The sequence below is a fragment of the Penicillium chrysogenum genome (assembly GCF_028827035.1).
Source record: "Penicillium chrysogenum strain IBT 35668 chromosome Unknown utg000002l_segment0_segment0, whole genome shotgun sequence".
Taxonomy (NCBI): Eukaryota; Fungi; Ascomycota; class Eurotiomycetes; order Eurotiales; family Aspergillaceae; genus Penicillium; species Penicillium chrysogenum.
In genome coordinates, this window is record NW_026622750.1 from 2,446,062 (window position 1) to 2,466,396 (window position 20,335).

General features: G+C 49.7%; 10 protein-coding genes across 10 annotated transcripts; 5 read left to right on the forward strand and 5 right to left on the reverse strand.

Annotated features, from left to right (window-relative positions):
* Window positions 1-121: 121 nt before the first annotated feature.
* N7489_004483 (alpha/beta hydrolase) lies at window positions 122-904 on the forward strand (the record flags this gene model as incomplete). Its single annotated transcript, XM_056710235.1, has 2 exons — window positions 122-508; window positions 560-904. 2 exons carry the CDS (start codon window positions 122-124, stop codon window positions 902-904), a joined length of 732 nt encoding a protein of 243 aa, XP_056568656.1.
* A 570-nt stretch (window positions 905-1,474) lies between these two features.
* On the forward strand, window positions 1,475-2,507 carry N7489_004484 (uncharacterized protein; the record flags this gene model as incomplete). The annotated part of the gene is made up of 5 exons (XM_056710236.1): window positions 1,475-1,610; window positions 1,636-1,682; window positions 1,828-2,197; window positions 2,229-2,349; window positions 2,375-2,507. 5 exons carry the CDS (start codon window positions 1,475-1,477, stop codon window positions 2,505-2,507), a joined length of 807 nt encoding a protein of 268 aa, XP_056568657.1.
* An 882-nt stretch (window positions 2,508-3,389) lies between these two features.
* Window positions 3,390-3,902, forward strand: N7489_004485 (GFA family protein; the record flags this gene model as incomplete). Its single annotated transcript, XM_056710237.1, has 2 exons — window positions 3,390-3,542; window positions 3,618-3,902. 2 exons carry the CDS (start codon window positions 3,390-3,392, stop codon window positions 3,900-3,902), a joined length of 438 nt encoding a protein of 145 aa, XP_056568658.1.
* A 601-nt stretch (window positions 3,903-4,503) lies between these two features.
* On the reverse strand, window positions 4,504-5,582 carry N7489_004486 (uncharacterized protein; the record flags this gene model as incomplete). Its single annotated transcript, XM_056710238.1, has 3 exons — window positions 4,504-4,530; window positions 4,594-5,381; window positions 5,438-5,582. The coding sequence occupies 3 exons, from the start codon at window positions 5,580-5,582 to the stop codon at window positions 4,504-4,506; spliced, it is 960 nt and encodes a 319-aa protein (XP_056568659.1).
* Window positions 5,583-6,091: 509 nt separating this feature from the next.
* Window positions 6,092-8,591, reverse strand: abaA (transcription factor AbaA; the record flags this gene model as incomplete). The annotated part of the gene is made up of 3 exons (XM_056710239.1): window positions 6,092-7,866; window positions 7,924-8,100; window positions 8,156-8,591. The coding sequence occupies 3 exons, from the start codon at window positions 8,589-8,591 to the stop codon at window positions 6,092-6,094; spliced, it is 2,388 nt and encodes a 795-aa protein (XP_056568660.1).
* A 1,051-nt stretch (window positions 8,592-9,642) lies between these two features.
* On the reverse strand, window positions 9,643-12,557 carry mrd1 (RNA-binding ribosome biosynthesis protein MRD1; the record flags this gene model as incomplete). The annotated part of the gene is made up of 4 exons (XM_056710240.1): window positions 9,643-10,857; window positions 10,910-11,182; window positions 11,440-12,231; window positions 12,330-12,557. The coding sequence occupies 4 exons, from the start codon at window positions 12,555-12,557 to the stop codon at window positions 9,643-9,645; spliced, it is 2,508 nt and encodes an 835-aa protein (XP_056568661.1).
* A 222-nt stretch (window positions 12,558-12,779) lies between these two features.
* On the forward strand, window positions 12,780-13,438 carry N7489_004489 (dynein light chain DYN2). The gene is made up of 7 exons (XM_056710241.1): window positions 12,780-12,827; window positions 12,887-12,909; window positions 12,965-12,998; window positions 13,050-13,084; window positions 13,137-13,163; window positions 13,214-13,283; window positions 13,343-13,438. Exons 1-7 carry the CDS (start codon window positions 12,788-12,790, stop codon window positions 13,405-13,407), a joined length of 294 nt encoding a protein of 97 aa, XP_056568662.1. The 5' UTR covers window positions 12,780-12,787; the 3' UTR covers window positions 13,408-13,438.
* A 495-nt stretch (window positions 13,439-13,933) lies between these two features.
* On the forward strand, window positions 13,934-14,728 carry N7489_004490 (rhodopsin family protein; the record flags this gene model as incomplete). Its single annotated transcript, XM_056710242.1, has 6 exons — window positions 13,934-14,120; window positions 14,189-14,222; window positions 14,293-14,317; window positions 14,388-14,420; window positions 14,475-14,515; window positions 14,581-14,728. 6 exons carry the CDS (start codon window positions 13,934-13,936, stop codon window positions 14,726-14,728), a joined length of 468 nt encoding a protein of 155 aa, XP_056568663.1.
* Window positions 14,729-15,138: 410 nt separating this feature from the next.
* N7489_004491 (sodium:solute symporter family protein) lies at window positions 15,139-17,379 on the reverse strand (the record flags this gene model as incomplete). The annotated part of the gene is made up of 4 exons (XM_056710243.1): window positions 15,139-15,733; window positions 15,789-16,959; window positions 17,024-17,196; window positions 17,258-17,379. 4 exons carry the CDS (start codon window positions 17,377-17,379, stop codon window positions 15,139-15,141), a joined length of 2,061 nt encoding a protein of 686 aa, XP_056568664.1.
* Window positions 17,380-19,694: 2,315 nt separating this feature from the next.
* On the reverse strand, window positions 19,695-20,154 carry N7489_004492 (SEC61-beta family protein; the record flags this gene model as incomplete). Its single annotated transcript, XM_056710244.1, has 2 exons — window positions 19,695-19,729; window positions 19,806-20,154. The coding sequence occupies 2 exons, from the start codon at window positions 20,152-20,154 to the stop codon at window positions 19,695-19,697; spliced, it is 384 nt and encodes a 127-aa protein (XP_056568665.1).
* Between the last annotated feature and the right edge of the window lie 181 nt (window positions 20,155-20,335).

The following is a 20,335-nucleotide window of genomic DNA, read 5'->3' on the forward strand; positions in this document are numbered from 1 at the left end:
GGGGGCTTACGCCCCACCAGCGTTATCAAACCAACTTTGCCGGAATAAAATAGTCAGCTGCATCCTCTGTTCGACGCTTAACTATATCTGCGCCATTTTGATATCGACTCTGCAGATCAATATGACTACTAGCAATAGTCGCCCAACCATCCTGGTCATCCACGGGGCATGGCATCACCCAGACTTCTACGCCACGTTTTGCAAGGCATTCGAAGGCTTGGGCTATGAAACAGTTTGTCCTCGTCTTCCGACCTGCAACAACGATGTACCCCCTACAAAGAAATTGGCAGATGACGTGTCACTCATCCGACAAACCGCATTATCGCTCCTTGACAGCGGGAAGGCCGTTATTGCGGTGATGCACTCCTACGGAGGAGTGGTCGGCACAGACGCCTTGTACGGACTGGCGATCGACCAACTGATCTACATGACGGCCTTTGTGCCTCCGACTGGGAACAGTCTAGCTGGCATGTTTGGAGGGCGTCTACCTCCTTTCATTACAGTTGATGTATGAAATCATTTTTATATGAGCTGGGATATACTTACTGACCCCATGTAGGACGAGCGGGATACACTAATTGTTCCTGATCCGGCAGCTTGGTTCTTCAATGACCTTTCTTCTGCGGATGCCGCGGTTTGGGCAAAGAAGCTAGTAGTTCACCCGAAGTCTGCTCAATTCGACTCGATCACACGTGAGGCATATCGGGCCATTCCCACTGCATACATTGTGTGCGACAAAGATGCGGCTCTTATCCCAATGGTGCAAGAAATGATGATCGAGAATGTGCTGCAGACGGGTGTCAATGTGGACGTGGAGAGACTCCCAGCGAGTCACAGTCCTTTCCTGAGCATGCCTGAAGAGACTGCCAAGTTGGTGCTAAAGATCGCTAAAAAGGGACTTTGAGGGAGCTTAGCCAGATGAGGCTATGGGAGATTCATCGGTCCTTCCTCGGGAGGTCCGAATACGGAATAGACCGTCTTTATAGTGAGACACCTAGTGAACTGCGGATATCTTGCAATCAAAAACGGGACGATGTCCCATCACTGTTTAGCACGGGCCAATCAACTGGCAAATTTTGATCGGAAAAATCTCGAAGGAAGCGGATCAGCCAACTCTAATGGCGGAATTGACCAATCATAGCCAGGAAAACATATTAACTACGTCCTCCAATCCATTAGGTCCTCGTGGGAGACGTATTACTTGTGAGACAAATATATACAGCCCTAAGGTCTTACAACATCAATTGTTCTAAATCTGAAACTTTTAGAAACTTATTGCAGATCCGATTTTCACAAGGTATTTTGCGCCTAATGCGTTAAGGAGTGGGTGTAGGCTCAATATCCCAGATATCATATGGAGGTTCTCGTCGCGTCCACTATTCTAAACTTTCCCATTCACATGCCTCATAGGGCCTTTTTGCATTTATAGCACAGCGCACTCATCTGCCTTCTCCAGAAGTCATTTCACCGCGTTATGGGTGCCAATGCCCGTGGACACACATACATTGCTGTGAGCACTGCGCTTGTCGTATTGTCCACGGTTATTGTTGGCATTCGCGTTGCTGCGCGAGGGATCAAGTCAAACCTGGGATGGGATGACTATGCGATATGTCTGTCAATTGTCCTGGCATATAGCATGCTCGGGCAAGCCATTTTCTGTACAGTCCCTAAACCACAGCGAGGTTACTCACGACTAATCATGTATAGGGGCCCGAGATGGAGGATTAGGAAAACACATGAGTGACCTAACCACAGAAGAGAAAATTACCTTCCAAAAGGCGAGTATCACGAGCCTAAATGCCCGATACGCTCTAACACCAACCACAGTGTTTCTTCGCAAACGAAATCTCATACACCCTCCTTGTCCCCACCATAAAAGTCTCCATCCTGTTACTCTACCGTCGAATCTTCAGCGTCCCTAAATTCCAACTTGCTAGTCTACTCGCCGGCGGCCTAGTCCTAGCATGGTGTCTTGCCGTCTTCATCACTGTCCTCGTTCAATGTCGTCCGATTTCCTTCAACTGGAACAAAAACCAGTCCGGCACTTGCATCAGCGCGAAATCATTCTTCTTCGGGAATGCGATATCCAATCTTCTCATTGACGTGATCATCCTCGCTTTGCCGATTCCCATGGTCTTACAGCTCCAACTACGCCTATCGCAGAAGCTGACCATTCTGGGTATCTTTCTTCTCGGTGGTTTGTATGTTTATCCATCTTATACCTACAGAATACAAGCTTATAGAAGACAGTGTATGTGTCGCGAGTGTCATGCGCGTGGTTACGCTCGACATTTTCAATGACGATACGTCATGTGCGTTTGCTCGAATTTCCCCTGCATTTGAAATAAGGTAACTGACCTCCCGCTCATTCTAGATTCTATCATGGAGGCCGCCACCTGGACCTTCGTCGAACCTTGCGTCGGTATTATTTGCGCTTGTTTGCCAACTATGCGTCCGTTGCTGCGAGCCCTGTGCTGTTCGTTCTCGTGGAGTACGAGGGATTCTAAGGACGCGCCCGTTGGTAAGAACTATGGGATGGAGAGAATATCTAGATCTGGGATGCATAATGACGAAGCATGGGCCCATGACCGGTTCGATGATGAATATGCGTTGACGGCAGGAAGCTCGAAAATCGAGGGTCCATGTAGATGACGCTTTATAGATTTGATAGTGATATTGTACATTTGTCACAAATAGAAGTTGGCAGAAGTTCCAGGGTGGAAATACTCTGATATAGGTATTTGCATCCGGCTGAAGGCCTCTCCTGGTCTTCTTCAATGCCATCTAAGGAACAGATGAATATGGCTATAGACAATAGGTTAAGATCCTTTCCCCAAAGCCAGTATCAACCCAGTATTAATTTGGTAAGATTTCCTTCGGTGGGTGGGCGCCCGAAAGATCTGCGAGTCATTTTGTGATGATCAAGCTCGGGGTGATGGGTGGTCTCGCTGATCGCGTCACTACCGGACAAAGCGCCATCGGCAGTCCAAGTGGTGTGTGTCAATGAGTCAGGATGATTCATTCACAACATTTCCACTTATTATCATTAACTGTATGGATATCTGATCTAAGCATGACTTTGATTGTCGTTTTATTCAGTCTCTTGGTGCGCAGGAGTCATAGCATTTTTCATCTGCTCTAAATAGTGCGGGGAAAGATAGCCCTGGTGTAGAACAGTCGACAAAGCTCTACAACGATCCAGAGAGTTCTCGTTAATTCTATTGGTCGATGTACTTGGTGCATATGCAAGGCGTGTAAGCCCCAAGGATCCATATTGGGGGCCTGAAATCAGTCATATAAGAGTGCCGCATCTCTGATGTGGATATATCCACCTCCGAGTTTGATTAAGCACCGGGCTCGAGGAGCTTAACATCCTCTTATCTGCTACGATGTCGGACTCTAAGATCAAAGGAAGCTGTGTCTGCAAGAAGATCCGCTATGAATTAACAGGCCAACCAATCACCAACATCATCTGCCATTGCGACACATGTCGCAAAATCACCGGGTCCGTCTTCATGGCAAACAGCATGTACATGAAAAAGGTACGCCAAGAATCAGACAGCTACTAGTACACTGTCCCATCTGAATGTTAAAGATCCCGTACTAACTCGAAATAGAACTTCAAGATCACCGCCGGAGAAGACGTTCTAAAAGTCTACGATGATAAACCACCGAACTCGAAGAATACCATTCACCGACACTTCTGTTCAATCTGCAGTTCCCCCATATACACGACTTCGACAGGGACACCGGAGTACGAGAGTGCGCTTACTGTCACGTCTGGTACTATGGATCTTGGGAATGACTCGTGGAAGCCTTCGATGGAAGTGTTTTGCATGAGGCGGCGGGGGTTTATTGCCCCGCTTGAAGGAACGGATAAGCATGAAAGAACACAGTACTAGGCGTTGCCGAGATCTGGTGTTGCTCATAATGCAAGATACGGAAGGGGATACCCGCCGCGCCCTACCCAATCTGTGACAAACGTTACAGAGCCAAGATGGAGTCCTGCCATTTTAGGCTTCATTTAGAGCCCCCAAGCCAAGCTTACTCCACTTCTATCCAGCCCAATTCTTAGTCCCAAATAGGATGAGAACTAACATATCCGGATCTATGCAAGGACATTTCGACAAACTGCCACGAAATTTGCCATGCTTTTCCGCAGAAATCTATAATCAATGTCACGACTGCTACAAGGACTGGATGCATTACTGTTCGGATAATACGGGAGGAGTGATCCCGGGCCGAGTGCTGGTGCTGGGGATCCTGTTACGGGGACTGGGAAGCCGAAGGCTGGTAGTTCGGTTGGGATTCAAGTTTACTTGGGTCTGAATATTTTCTGAAACACTCATATAAAGATGTTCTGGAAAGGTTCGAATTCATATGTGTTTATTCAATTTAGTAAGGCATAAAATTCGTCATAATATTGCGGAGAATCTCCCTCTCCGGACACGGGGTCTCTTCCGTCTCGCAGTGTTTTCGAGTCTAGACACGCTTTAGACACGCTTAGAAGATGGGGATTCCAAGGCCGTACTAAAAGGAAAAAGAAAAAGAAAGTCAGTATAATAGTCAATACTCCACGGAAACCAAACTTACGGCAATGGGGTCATTGAAACGAAGGCCCTTGTCCAGAGCGCTGATAGCCTCCAGCTCACTGGCCTCAAGGTCGAAGTCAGTGACGGTCAAGTTCTGAGCAAGACGAGTAGGGTTGTTGCTCTTAGGGATAACAGCGACATTGCGCTGAGTAGACCAGCGCAGCAGGACCTGGGCAGGGGTACGACCGTGCTTCTCAGCAATGGAGGTGATGGTAGCATGCTCGAAGAGCAAAGGAGTATCCTTAGCGTGCTTAAGGTCAAGCTCAAGGAAGCTCAGAGGACCGAAGGAAGAGTAAGCAGTAACAGTGATGCCTTCCTTCTGGGCGTAGTCCACCAGACGGGTCTGGGTGAGGTAGGGGTGGTGTTCGATCTGGAGGGTGGCGGGACGGACGCGGGCGTAGCGGAGCAGATCCATCAGCAGCTGGGCGCTGAAGTTGCTGACACCGATGCTGCGAGCCAGCTTCTTGTCAACGAGGGTCTCCATTGCGCCCCAGGTCTCGTGGATGGGGGCGTTGGCGAACTCGATCTTGCCCTCGGCTGTGGTCCAGCTGGGAGGGTAGCGCACTGAAGGGTCGAGGTACTTCAGGGCAATGGGGAAGTGCACGATGTACAGATCGAAGTAGTCGACGCCCCAGTCGGCGAGCTGCTTGCGGGCGATGGGCTCGACCTTGTCGGCTTCGTGGAAGCTGTTCCAGAGCTTGGAGACGATGAAGAGCTCCTCGCGCTTGACGATACCCTCCTTAATGGCGCGGGCTACACCCTGGCCGGCTTCGACTTCGTTGCCGTAGTCTACGATTTATGGTGTCAGTGTCAATTCGGGCTTGGTTTGGGGAGGGTGAATGTACCGCAGGCACCGTCGAAGAGACGGTAGCCAGCCTTGATGGCGTGGTAGACCTGGTCGGCACAAGTGTCGTTGTTGACCTTCCACAGGCCGAAGCCCACAAGGGGCATCTCATAGCCGCTGCTAAGCTTGACAGTAGGGGCAACCATTGTGAATGTTAAGAAATCTAAGAAATAAAATAAGGAATTGGGGGCGTAGAGGGGTATAAATGTGACCCCGCCTAGAATGATTTAAAATCTCAAACCCCAAAATTCCAAGCTCCAGGCTAAATCGACCAGATCTTCCTCAATTGGTCTATACCTTTGGCCTCTTTTTCTAGAAATCCCCAAAATTGCCCCACTGTTTGGCGGCTAAAGTGGTTGATATGGAAGAATTTAGCCGGCAGAGGGAAATATGAAGAAAATAAAGAAAACTAGAAAACAGTTAAATCGAAGCGAATGGTGTATTCCCATTATTCCAAGTATCCAAGTATCCAAGTATAGTCCAAAGTAATTTTCTCCAAACGCCCAAGACATTCCTGATATCGATATCCCCAAGTATCACGAAAAAGACAGAAAATGAATGAAAAATGAATGAAAAAAATATAGAAAATCACAGAAAATACAAAAGACCACTCTCAGAATGATTATCATTACTTTAGTTTTGGTTAATTAATTCATTATACCGCATCCACCGTGGCGTTATCATAGCCCGCGCTCGCATCGGGGCCCGCCCCATGTATGCTGGGACCATTGGACATGCGCCCGACGATCTTATCCATTAGGTCTTCCGATGGCAAGAGGCCGTCGAAGTGGTGTGGCTGCTGCGACTCGCGCGACACAGGCACATGGTGCTCCGGCTGGTAAGGGAGTTGGTAACTGCCAGCGCCGACATCTCCGGGAATGGACGTCGAGTGGGCTCCCCATGAGGCCTGGCCGTGACTGAGATCATCAAGCGGTTGTGTGTTAGAGCCAAAGAAACCGTGTAGCACGCTGTTGCTGTCGTGCATGTTCACGCTGTGCTGCTGAGATGGCACGTAGTGGGATGCTTCGTGACCCATTGTGTAGCCCATCCCTGGGTGGGAGAGCGGAAGGTCATGCACGTTGAGCATGACTGGGGCACCGCTGGGGCCATGGAGGCTTGTGGACGGGATGCTCTCGGGTGCGAGGCTGGTGGAGAAGGAGTCCAGCACGGAGGTGACGGCGGTTTTGTCATTGAGACCGTCTTCGGCTTTGCTGATGGATGTCATGAAGTCCAGATGGCCGGGGGTATTAAAGAGATTAGCCACGTTGTCGTGGGGTGATTGGTACATGGGCCATTGCGAGTGGGATTGGCTCGGGTGGTGGATGAGGTCGTGGGGCTGAGGGGTCTGGTAGACACCCTGGTGGGATGGTTTGTTAAGAAGGATGGAATCCAAAGAGAGGGGAGGACGGTCAACTCCGGAAACTGGGCGCGGGCTGTTGGTTGTAGTCCGGTCCGGTGCCGGAATTAGTCGTCTCCAAGTAGTTGTGCCGACTTCGCCGGGTCGGGTTTGTCGGAACTTCCAGGCCAGAATGGCCATGCGCTTGCTCTCATCGCCGTGATGGCCTTGGTATTGAATTGAGAGCCGGCGAGAGCTGGGTGGGGTGGCACGGAGCTCTTGTACTGCAGACAATGAGCGGAAGAAGTGACGGGCATGGTCGTCAGCGTCCCGAGCAGCTTGGGGGTTACCCGAGTCCTCTGCCATGCGCTTCTCTTGGGTCAGTTGAGTGAACAGCTTAGCCCACCAGGATGATTCAAAGAGAGGCTTGACCTTGGTCGACTGGGTTTTGGGTAGGTCGTGGTAAGTCTCCAGGATCTTCTGACTATCTTCATAGATATGTGTGCTGCAGGTCCAGTTGTCCATCTGGCTGACACCCAAAACGTCGCCAGCAGTAGGGTGACCGTAGTCAAGGTCAAGTTGAATTCCCAGGCGCGATCCCGCAGGAGGGAAGTCGGTCATTAGCTCCAGGTTCACTTCCAACAAGATTATATCACAGTCCAGCGGATTATTGATATCATCCACCATGGAAGCCAGTTGAGGGAAAGAAGACCGCCACCCGCTCACATGCTCAAGAGGCATGGGAGGTGCAACAGGGTGGTGCAGGTCACCCTGCAGACGAGTGTATGCATGCAATGCCTTGTCAATACGATTGGCCTGCTGAGGAGCGCTGACCCACATGTCGAAGCTAAAGCCATGAATGGCACTAGCGGCAGCCTCCTGCATATTGGAGCCAAGGGGATAGTGTGGGGGTGGGAGATCTCCAGCGTATGGCTGCATGGATCTCATGTGGTCATGGTACGAGGGGTGTGTGTGGCTGCCATAGTGGCTGGACGCTGAAGGGTGCTCCATTGCCGTTCTCCATTTAGGAGCGGGTGCTGAGCCATGAACACTCGATGATCGTTCTGGTGATGCCTCACGAACAAGTCGCTCCCCTGACATACTGTATTAGTAAAAAGGATGTAGACATCGGTTGATATGTGACAACTCACAATCGGGATCACCCTTCAGGAACGAGTCGAGGACTTGCAGATGGCTAGACACCTGCTTGCGAGTCCTCCGCTTGCCGGTCAACTTGAAGATGTACTCAGCAATCAACTCGTTGCGGCCATATGACTTGCCCCGTTCGGACCACTTTCTCCGACCCATGGGAGGGTTTGCTTCGAGGGCTGGAATCGGCCGTTAGCTTCTGCCCAATCTATCACTATGGTGATATAGACTTACCCTGCTGGAAAGCGTCCTCCAACTCATCGGACCACACCGGCTCTCCATCTTTCCCAGTATCGCGGCGAGGGCGAGCACGGTATTCCAAGTACTTTTGGGACTTGAGATAGCTGCTTCGTGCCCGGCGAGATTGAGAATTGGGACCAACCGAGTGAAGTCTGCGAAGCTTCCGTTGATGAAGCCTGGCCGCTACGTGCTGTTGATGCAAGCCTGGCGCCGACAAGGGTTGAGGATGATGAGGGGCATGAGGATACTTGAAGCCAAGCTGATGAAGCTGATCCTCACGAGCAGTGATATCAGTATGAGCCAGCTGGTCCGAATAAGACTGGACATTCCCAGTGGTATTCTGCAGAGCTCGATCAGAATGAGCTCCAACGGGATCCAGTGACGTCTGGTTCTGAGTGACAAGGCACTCGGGTTGCCAGTCAGTAGCCATGGGGAGGGAACCAAGGACGGGCTTCTCCAAAAGAATGACAGATTCCAATGAGGAGGGGATTGAGAGGCACCGTCAAATGCTTACTGCCTGGCAAAGAACGCAGCTCAGTCACAAACAACGACCCAAGAACGCAAGATGTCAAGAGAATGTAAGAACCTGGGAAAGAGAATGTGAGAGCGAGCAAGATGGTGTTTATAGGGAACCATAACTCCCCTTTGGAGAGGGGTTCTGTAGCCCCAGTAGCAACATTGCTCCGACAGGTCTGCTTTGCCTGGCCTAGGTCCCTCGAACGCCTTGTCCATGCTCCTGGGCAGGTCGCGGTCCTGGCCCGCGCACACCCAGGTCCTTTGTGGGGAGCAGACCACAGGACGACGGCAAGCCGACCTTGCCGTAGCAAATCAGGAGTCAAGACAGGGCTCGATATGAAGGACGGTTGTCAGGATGCAAGGGATGCTCAGCAGCACGAACCAGTGATAAGTGGATCGGAGATTTTGTGCAGCACGAAGTGACCTTGAACATCCATTTCTCGGACCAGCATCAACAAAGAATCACAATAATCAGTGGCAATAATCGCGCCGCAGGAATGTCGATGGTCCAACGACATTGTCTTCTCGCACGGGACGTGGAATGCTCGACCACCGCCAAACACCACCGGAATGCAGGCTTGGCTGATCTCCGTTGATGACAGTCCTACGTACCATCAAAAAGGGTAAGTTAAACTAGGTAAAATGACCCTGCGATCCAAGGCAGTTTGGTTGAATTTGTGGGGAAGAAAAGAAAGGTGTTGCATACACAGCAAGGTAAAGTAGGGTTACAGTTACGCCTGGATCAAGTGGGCACGAGATGCACGAGGACGGGACTGCAGGGTAATTTGACAGCCGCAAAGAACATGTTAAAAAAGTAATTCGGGGTATCTTCTTATTCCCATATTGTAACTATGGTAGTATGCAAGTAATCGTACATGGTACATTAATCCACCTTTTCCCTGCAAGGGATGTCAACGAGCCAATCCATGGCCGTGTCCTTGTCAAAGGGAGAAGGGACGAGGGCTTCACTCTTCCTCCTGCCCTCCTACAGTGAATTTCTTGCGCCCGGCGCCAGAAGTAAGCTGTTGCAGTTTGACCCTGTCCATCTGCTCTCCTACCTTCTTCTCTAGGCGCGCGAGCTCCTCCTCGGGATCGACGGCCTCCTCGTTCACGAACTCCAAAACCAATCGTCTCCCCAGGAGATGCGTGTTTTTCAACGCGTCCATGGCATTCTCCGCTTCGCGAGCGCTTACAAAGTCTGCAAAACCGAAACCACGAGCACTGTGATCGAACTTTTGAGGAACACGCACAGACCGAAGTTGTCCGTATGCCCCGAATAGAGATCGTATGTCCTTCTTCGTGGCCTGGAACGGCAAGTTCTTGATAATGATCTTGGTTCTCCGCGCCGCAACCTTCTTCGCGGTATCTTCGCGTCTCCGCTCCTCGGCGGCATCCTTGCCCTTGTGGGATGCGCGAACGAGAAGCTCGTGCTGATCCAACTTGTAGCCGTTCATAGCTGCAAGAGCAGCCTGAGCTTGAGCTTTGGTTTTGAAATCCGCAAAAGCGAATCCCATGCTGAGGGTCTGCCCTGGTCGCTTGGGATCGGGCTTGGTCTTGATGCGACCGGTGATAAAGCCATCCAACGGTCGGAACACTTCCAGGAACTTCTCATTGGTGGTTGAGAAGTTGAGGTTCTTCACGAAGAGTGTCGTGGTTCCTACGCTGTCATCAGGCTCATCTGCGGCAAATGTGTCTGCAGTTGAGAATCCTTGATCCTTGCCCCGAGTTTCTGGAGCAAGTGCGCGTGGAGCCGCTGAACCATCGAACAAATTCTTTGGCGCCTTCTCCAGGAACAAGATGGAATCACCCAACTTGCGGTACGCCATGCCCTTGAAAGCCTTTTGGGCCTCATCAGGCTGCGCGAACTCCACGATCGCAATGGTGCCACTCGGCGGCATCAAGAGTCGGATGATCTTGCCGTAAGGGTCGAACAGACTCCTGAGCTCCGCCGAAGTGACACCATATGAGAAATTCTTGACCAAGATAGCCGTATTCCCACGTTCACGCTGCTTGAAAGCATCAATATTTACCCCATTTGAGGCAAAGTAGGCTTTCGTTTCTTGAATCACATGCGTTTCAGCATGTGCTTGCTTGACGGCGGCATCTGAAGAGGTGGGATCAAGCAGTTCAGATTTGGAGACTCCGAGCCTTCCAGCTACTGATGACATCACAGCATCGGCCTGTAACAAAGTTAGTCTCAATGTCTTTATTCATGGCACGACACAAACTCACGTTCATGTATAGGGAGTTCCAGCTGAAGGTGGATCCAGAGGCGTTTTGTTTCCGCTTGATCTCTCTTTGCTTTTTAAGAGGGAGCTTGGACAATTCATACTCGTCAATCTTGTATGTCTTCTTCGCAGAAGCAGGCAAGATATGGAGCAGACGACCCTGGAAATGCTTTCCATCAAGGGTCTGGTAAGCATCAACAGCGGCATCGGCATCACAGTATTGCACATAGGCAAAGCCTTTGCTGGTAGTAGAGCGGGTGTCAAACGCAACATGAATCTATATCCAATTAGTATCCAAGGTCATTGAATATATATTGTGAAAATGTGCAAAAGTGGTTGAGTTGGCTCTTTCAGATAGTCAAGAAGCATCTACTAAAATCTCTTGTCCTGGTAACATCATATGCAATTTGCATCAGATGTCCCTATCGGGAAAGTCATCATACGAGCACTCGTGGCAAGCAGGCCGAAAACCCGCTAGCCGGTGGGGAAAGTGGGGCAAACGTGAAAAAGCGCAAAGAAAAAAGTAGTACTAACCTCTTCAATCTTTCCAAATCGTTCAAAAATCGGTTGAAGATCCGATTCTGTTGTGTCGTATGCAAGATTTCTGAGGAACAAACGAGCCGAGTTCCGAATAAGATCAATATTTGGATCTTCCGGCGTTGCCTCGGTGATGCTGTCAACGTCAGTCGTGTTGGGCGCAATTTTCTCAATGGCTGCAGTGCGCGATTCCTCGTCACGCTGCGGCGACTCATCGCCAGATGCGGAAGGTGGTGAAACAGCTTTAGTCGGCGCAGTAGTCGCTGCGACGGCCTTCTGTTGATCAAACTCTTCTTGCTCTTCTTCATCGAGAAGGCCCAACAGGCGACTTGTCTTTGACCGAAGCCAATCTTCATCAGAGATAGGTCTAGTGTCCACTTCAGGCTCCGCAGAGTTTTCCTGTTCTGGCGTTTCTTGAACCTCCTCTTCCTCGCCCTTGTCAATGGCCATGGGCTCGGGCTGTTCAGCCTTTGCTACCATGGGAGGTTTTTCTGTCTTTGCCTTTTTCGGGTGTGAAGGCAAGTCCTGAATGTCCTCTTGTTCCTGCGCAGGCTGGTTAATAACGGGAACAGTGTCCACAGACGGCTTGATCATCTCATCATCATTGGCCCATGTCCGGGTTTTTGATGACGATCCCATGAGAGAAAGGTACTCTTGTAGCTTAGGGTCTTGTGGTTTCTTCTCGCCATCCCTTTTGCGCTTCAGGTTGTTATCCACCGATGCATCATTATCATTCTTGGTATCACGTCTTCGTGTGGGGTGAGCATCCTCAGCGTCATTTGAATCAATCTGCAATAATACGGGTCAGTCTCAAGACCACCTTAATTGGTCAGCGTGCACAGGCGAAAGGAGAGTGGCTGAAGCAAAAGAGCTGAGAATTGACATACCGGACGAGCGATGTCTACAGCGATCTTTGACATCTTCATGTATGTCTTGTTGAAGTGCTTCACAGCTTGCTGAGCTGCTTCATGGCTTTTGAAGCCGACGAACCCCATCCTACGTTTGGGTAGGACATGAGCATCGGTGACTTGAAAGCGAGTTGCAAAATGTTTCTTCAGTTGGTCATTGGAGCATGTTGGTGGGAGACCACCCACGAACACTCTTGTGCTCTCCATTTTTGGATTTTTGTGGTGAGTGTGCAGACTCGAAGTTTCTATGGGAAAAACTTTTTTTTCTTCTTTCATAGTGCCGCGGGCGGTCTGCTGGGCGGGCGGTGTGGCTTGTCTACCGGCAATAAAGGTACCCTGGCTTCATGTTATCGCGAGATTGCGCTACCCAGTTTCTTTTCGATCGCAACTTCGGACACCCCCCTTCGAGTTTCTTTTTGATACAGGAATTACTAACAATGGCACTTCCCCCAGCTGAGAAGAAGGAGCCTATGGAGGGTAAGTTCTTCCTTCCAAGTTCGTGAGTCCAGTGACTAAGTGCTAAATGCTCCGTGCAGCGCAGATTAAGTCTGTGGACATGGTAAGGACATTCATCAGAAAAATGAACGGTCAATTGATTCTAACCCAATTTTTAGACCGAGGATATGCAGCAGGAGGCTATTGCTCTTGGTATGAACCATTGAGAGAGCCCTAGATAAACGAAACTAACCTACCCCTCAGCCATTGAGGCCACGGAGAAGTTCAGAGTTGAAAAGGTATGCGCACTGCTCACACACTGGGTATGGATATGATACTAATCATTTATAGGATATTGCCCAGTATATCAAGAAAGAAGTACGCCGACTCTACCCCGCTCCGATCGCAGTTTTAACCCCATACATCAGTTCGACTCCCGTAAGGGCGCTACCTGGCACTGCGTGGTCGGTCGTAACTTTGGAAGCTTTGTTACCCATGGTTTGTGGATACCCAGAACCCTTATGTTAATAACCAGACACTGATCTTATGTTCAACAGAGACCAAGCACTTCATCTACTTCTACCTCGGACACTGCGCAATCCTGCTTTTCAAGACCCAGTAAATGCGATTGGTATGTCCAGACTCGACGTGCTGGACCGATGGGGAGTGATATCCGGAGAAATGCGTTTTCAAGCGACTCTTTTGTCTTCTAATATTTGGTCTATGGGGCTGTTATCCTTTGGTGAACAGCCATTAGTGAATTAAGCGCATCTGCCCAAAACGAGTAAAAAAAGCAAAAAAAAAAAAACATAGCCCAGTTTCTGTCCTCAGTGAAAACTTCATATACTATTTTGAAGGTACATGTATAATCGCAGATGGTCGATGGATCTCTGCTGGAATCGATGATCACATGTGCATTTTATACAGGAGTGCCTGGCCAATCATGCGCCACCATCTCTAACATCACGTGTCGTTCGCCAAGACTGCCAAGCCACAGCGCCACACCCCCAACGCCGCTGCCTTCGTCTTTGATCGACCTTCAATTCCTTAAATAGTTTGCAGTCCTCTGTTGGTTCTTCTCAGTAGCTGTGTGCCAACCTTTTTAAGTCCCGCAATCACAATGGCTTTCTGTATCACGTTTGGAACGCATGGTGAGTCGTCTTGTTTTGACTCTCGATCCAGAAATCAGAGTGGACCCTGTCCCTGGACTTACGGGTCTCCGCGCTGTCGACGCTGCGGATATACCCAATCTATTGAACGAGATGCTGACAATAAATGCAGAATTCTCCTCTCGGCTTGAGGGCTATGAGAATGTTCGCGCATACTGTTACAACTGTAAGTTCTGACGTCAGTTGGTCTATTTGACCCTGTTCACATATGGTTTATTGATCCTCCGCTTTTAGGCCAACATTGGAATGGTCATTGCGTCACGAGATGGTATGTTTCTGTCCCAGGGTACCAGACTAGAGTACCTAGGTAGTTTGGACTTGACTAATACTTCTCCAAGGCCATTTTTCACTGTCTGCTTCATTGTAAGTTCATACTCGACTGGACATATTCTTGAGAAACCGCTTAAGATATCTAACTTTTACCTCGCTGCAGCCATTGATTCCCCTTGCCATGCACAAGTACAAGGTAAGCACACTTTCATTATTCACATCTTGACCTTGTTATTAACGTACTATATAGGAGGTGCAATGCTACACATGCCGTTTCACCCAAGACCTACGGTAGGCTCTACTCAGACATACTCAATACTATCAGCTTGGTAGGATGTACTAATAGCGTGTATCAGAGACCGGCCTGACATCACGCCTGACACGCGACCTCCGCCAGGCATGCAATATGGCATCCAGCCGCCCCCTCAGGCCCAAGGAGGCTGGCAACAACAGCCGCCTCTGCAATCCCCCCCTCAAGCGCAGGGTGGACTTGGATACAAATGAGTTTCCAATGATGTTCAAGTTCCACTAGCATGAAGGTGCGGCTTGTTGAGGGGATACGAGGCAGAAAGAGGGTTTATCGGGAGAAGCATGCTCTAGCTTAGTATCGCGGATTTACCCTTTGGCGTTGGGTCATTTTGTACTTTGTTTTTTCTTTTCCTTGCTATCAATTTTGAACTATTTATTCGATCAGCATAGCATGTTTTATTACTCACTATGAATATACATGGCTGGTATAGAACGTTGGCTTACACCACAGACTGTCTATCATGATCGGAACACATAACTATAAAGTGGATGAATTTCAAATTCAGATAAACTAGCAGTAGGGGTATAAATAGCCGTGAACAAGATATTAAACCACGACCAAGACGCAAAGAAAAAGACCAGTAAAGGTAACACCATCAAGAACCTCAAACCTCCCTCTCCGAGGTCTGCTTATCCTTTTCCCCAAGCATCTCAGTCGGCGTCGCGACCCCAGAAGGCGTAGCCACATCATCAGCCCCAGCCTTCGTCCCCCGATAAACCTTAGGCTTCTTCCCCACAAGGTCAAGCGACATCATCCGCACAACACGAACAATACTCGCGCGTCCTTCGTACAACGGGAACACGACAACACCAAACGTAGTAAAGAACAACCAAATAATTCCAACAACCACCCACCCCGTGAAGAACTTCTTGCTGAACACATACGACGACCCGTACATTGGGATCGGCCAGAGGATCAGGAATGAAAATGCCATAAAGACCGTCAGCGTGCGCGCGTACAGTGCCGAGCGGTTGAGCTGGCGTGTTTCTTCTTCACTCTCATCTTGTGTAGGGCCCATCTCGCCAGGAACTAGTTCGAGGTCGATGTGGGCGGCGGCGGCGACTTCTGTGTCGTCTACTTTGCGGATTGCGCGCATGGATTCGTAGTCATAGTTCTGCGGGCCGAAGACGTAGGTGAAGAGTGGAACGAAGATTACTGGACTGAGAAGGGCCGCGACGTTTCCGGCTAGCATGGGGTAGCTGGAACGGCTTGTTAGATTTGGGTTTGGGATTGATGTTGGGAGGGTATGCTTACTTGGCTCCGGTGGTGTCGACGGTGAGGATTCCGTATTGCTTCTTTGCGGTCACTAGCCAGGCAATGAGGGAGACTGCCAGACCGAGCGGCGGTGATACGGCTGCTGCGATGCGGTTCTGGCCCTTCCAGAGGAGGGTCATGGCGCCCGGGAAGACGGCGGAGGAGATGATCACGCCCATCAGCAGGTAGAGATATCCCATGCCAATTCCGGCGTAGTAGAGACCCGTCGCAAATCCCGCCATGATGATTGAATAGACTATACAGGACATGTGAGAAATCCAGACTAGTCTCTTGCCCTTGGCGCTTGGGTCGATGTAAGCCGCGTAGATATCGTAGGTGAAGATGGAAGAGACGGCGATCAGCTGGGCCGAGAAGGCGGATGTCACAGCCATAAAGATCATCAGTGTTGTGGCGACGGCACCGCTATAGCCAAGCAGCTTGACAGCTGCGAAGGGTAGCACTAGTCCGGCGGTCACGTCGCCGGAGCTCAGACGCTGCGTGCCCTCTAGTGCCAGGGCGGAGAGGCCCATTGTGCTTGCGCAGAGCCAGGGAATTGCGAACCAACAGATGCCGCCAATCACGTATCCTGGGAATGCATGGACGGGGCTGGCGGCGATAGCCTTGTTGTAGTAGCCGTTGTCTAAGAAGACCGTGCCGAAGTTTCCAACTAAGTTGATGATCCAGAAGATGCCACCCTCCTTAGAGCGCATAGTTAGATAACTGCCTTCCGCGTTGCCCTCAACGGGGTGACGCTGGGAGGCTGCAACTAGCGCATCATACACCTTTGACGGAGATCCTAGCTCGGCGTTTGTAGCATAAGCGGAGAAGGCGAAGAGGAAGATAACAACCAGAATGACCACAGTGTGCAAATAGTCTGTGATAAAAGTAGCCTTAATACCACCGAAGAGAGTATATAGCACCACGCCAATCGGGAGCAGGAAGCAGGCTGCCGCAGTGGGCACTCCAGTCAAGGATGTCATCACGGCTGCGCCACCAGTGAGAAGCATCGCAGTAACCAGGATGTTGGTCATCAAACAAAAAACTATAAACACAACGTGCACGACGGTTCCATAGCGAGCGCGGATAACTTCCAAGAAAGTGTGTGCGTTGGGCGCGCGGCGTTTCAGCTCGATGGCTAGTGTTGCGAATAGGAGGATCTGGACACAAGCGCCTATTGATACACAACATGTCAGATATGGAGCTCTTGAGACTATACCCATGTAGCGCGGACTAACCCGATGCGTAGAAAAATGGACCAGAGACGCCGTATTGGTATGCGACTGCAGATGACTGGAGAAGAGTTGCAGCCCATGTCCAACTACTGACAACAGCAGCAGCAACCAGTCCTGATTTGACAGACCGTCCTGCAGTTGAGAACATCTCAGATGTTTGGACTTCATTCTGATAGCTGTATGGAAATATTTTTGTTAGTTTAAGTGACTGATATCGATAGAGGCATAGGGACGCACCGTTTCAACGCCCAAGTAATAAAGATCATCAGCAGAGAAAAGGCAAAGCCTAGTCCCAGAATAATTCCATATCCAAAGCTCGGGGACAACGGCGCTGTGAAAATAACCCCATCGGACGACATGTCGTAGACGTGAGTAACTAGGGACTCAGGAGGGTTTATAGCCAGCAATAGAGGGATAGATATAAAAGATGCTGGCAATGTGCCTCAAATTGGAAATCAGCGACTAACTCTCCGATTGATATGGAAAGTACGCCTTATATAACTTTCCAATACTGACTTGTATGTGGGATATCAGATCCCCAGACCGGGAAGATAACAACCTCATATAGGGCCAAACGCACAGCATCGGAAGCATGGTACGGACCCCAGCTCCGAATTCGCACGACCTAGGGCACAGCAAGACCCATGGAAGATCTTTGATCTAAGCTTAGATAGGGATGCTGCACTTTGATTGCCAGATAAGGGCAACATGCTCTCGTAATGCCATGGCGCGCAAGACAGGGATGTGGACCGTCTAGGTACGCCTCTAGAATTACAGAACCAACAGCCCAATGGAGCCCTAGAGATTTCAAAGAGTCACTCTGGTATGAAGAAGGGAGGTTTCGGAGGATAGACGTGTTGTCGGTCATTGGTTGGTGCTGTTATCAGTTACCCTTTAGGGCACCGTGGCTGAATGGTTGTGATTGGCTGGAGAAGATGAGAGATAAGACTTTACGAGTCGGCAAACTCGCGCTGGACACTTGGACGCTTTGAAACTTCCCAGTGAGACTGACGTCGCTAATGGATTTTCCGATGTGGGAATATCGGAGTGTCCCGGTTCCAGGCTCTAGGGCTGATCAAGATATGCCCAGGTGCTTGGCAATGAAGGTTACTCATTCTTATTATTTTATTTTCAGATCCACTATCTCCGCACGTCGACTTTACATTCTATTGCTTAGATTAAGCGGATAGTCTCAATTCTAACCTTGGGTGTTTTACCAAAGCGTGCTTGAATTAAGTTCGTTATCATATCCATCATCTTCCCGACATCGGGTGGTTTGTAGCTGTCTAGACTGCCTCACCTGGGAGCCATGAGCTCATCAACTGCATACTTTGAACCGGATAGATTGACTGATATACATGTCCGTCAGTTTTGGGGTTTTCTGTTATTTCTTTTCATTTCTGCGCCCTCGAGCACCTATTATATATATAGGGTGTTAGGCTGTAGAGTGTATATGTATATAGAGTTCTTTGCTATAGTTCTTTCTTGCTTATATTATAAGAGTAAGAAAAAGAGCAAGCAAATAACTCTATATACATATACACTCTATAGTATGATTCACATAGTTACATATTATCGGCGAAAAAAAAACCTCGAACATCTATATGAAGAAAATGGGAACTCCACTAGATTGTAGCTTAATTCGAGATTGATCCACCCCATATGTATTATAATGTAGGAAACAGGGCTGTTATCAAGTCCCAAATAAGCTCAAATTGCCTGTAAAGCATTGGCTTAGCTTTGGCGAGTAACCTGCCCGGGTTGCATATCCCTATGCCATAGCCGAGAGCTCCTAGTTTCTTCATCCATTGACCCCTATAGACACTATGAATTTTGATGTCTCCTAGCAGGTCTTCCTCTCGGCAACCATATTTGCGGTAACCATATAAACACTGGAATTTACAATTCGCAGCTGTGTTCTAGACGGATTGGCGCTATATCGAGGGAGGAGGTATGATATATCATAGACAAGTAATGCAGAGAGTAGTTGCACAATGGCTAGTTTCGCGGGTTGCAAGACACTATGTTCTAGTTGCCTCGGGCATTGAATGGAGAGGCGAGCCTGTTTGCCATTCCATATACTCCAAATCATCCAGGACTAAAGTATCCAGGTTGGGTTAAACAGGCCAGAAGCGTAATAGTCTACAAAGTCACCGGAAAAAGCAAACCCAATGCTAGAAATAGATCCAATCAAGGCTTCAAGGCTTTATATTGTACAGACAATCGTCCGGATAGCACAAACCATGTTTCGGGCCAACCTGCCACAGCCACAGCACATTCCAGCGCATGATATCGCCAGGAAACGAGCCAATGGACAAACAAAGACAGGTCAAGACGGATACACGAGCCGGTTAGTTCTATCTAGAATGACCTATACAGCAGATAGGTCGTTGAGTAACTCTCTTTTGCAGCGCAAACGAAAACACCACATACACATCAAAATGAAAACGGAAACAGAATCAGAATCAAACCAGTTTCAGAAGGGCTGATTTGGTTCCAGCGCCACCAACGAGAAATGGCCCAAGGCTCACGGGGTATAGGAGTGGGAGTGGGTAAATGAGGAGGTAGGAGAGGAAGATTCGAGGTTGGGGAGCGCAGTCAACGCCCATGATAGACAGATAATACGCAATAGTCTGACGGGACATCAACTGTGCAATTGAAGCTAATCAGGTGCTTAAGCAGAGAACTTGCGGGTGATCTTGGCGATGACTAGAGAGAAGAAAGCAATTAGCAACCAATCCAATAACACCAAACATCCATCTCATCTCCAGTAATGAGTTCTTACCATGCAGACCAACAACCGAGAAAATGAATCCCAGACTCAGGACCAGGACAACAACGGGGTCGACGCGCAGACCGGGGCTCTCGTCGGTGTACAGCTTAAGCATGGTGCCGGACGAGCCACCGGCGCCGGCAGAGCGGGTGGAGCTGGGACGGGCATTGCGCAGGGTCTCCTTGTGGTCGGCGGTGGCACGGCGGCGCATGGCAGCGCGAGGACCGCCGGGGGTCGAGGGAGAGGAGGGACGGCCGACGGAGGTGCCGGTGGCTGCGGCGGCACCGGACTTTGAGTCAGGGCCGGACTCGGCGCCTGAGGTGAGGGGAGATGCTGGGCGGGGAGCGGCCTGGTGGTTCATTGTGTTAGTTGTGGAATTGAGGATCGGCTAAATGGTTCGCAATGGGTTGTTGCGTTGGTGGTGGATGGAGGCAAGCTGGCTTGATCGTCGGATGGGTTGATGGGTTTGGTCTGGGGTAGATGGACTTACCATTGTGATTAATTGGGTATGGAAGAGTGTAAAGTGGGAAAAAAGGTATTAA

Excerpts from the sequence above, each read along its gene's own strand:
- N7489_004489 (XM_056710241.1), top strand. The coding sequence starts at position 12,788 with ATGGCACTTCCCCCAGCTGAGAAGAAGGAGCCTATGGAGG. Across the intron at positions 13,164-13,213 it reads CCCAGTATATCAAGAAAGAA|TTCGACTCCCGTAAGGGCGC; the intron begins GTACGCCGACTC and ends CCCATACATCAG. Across the intron at positions 13,284-13,342 it reads TGGAAGCTTTGTTACCCATG|AGACCAAGCACTTCATCTAC; the intron begins GTTTGTGGATAC and ends TATGTTCAACAG.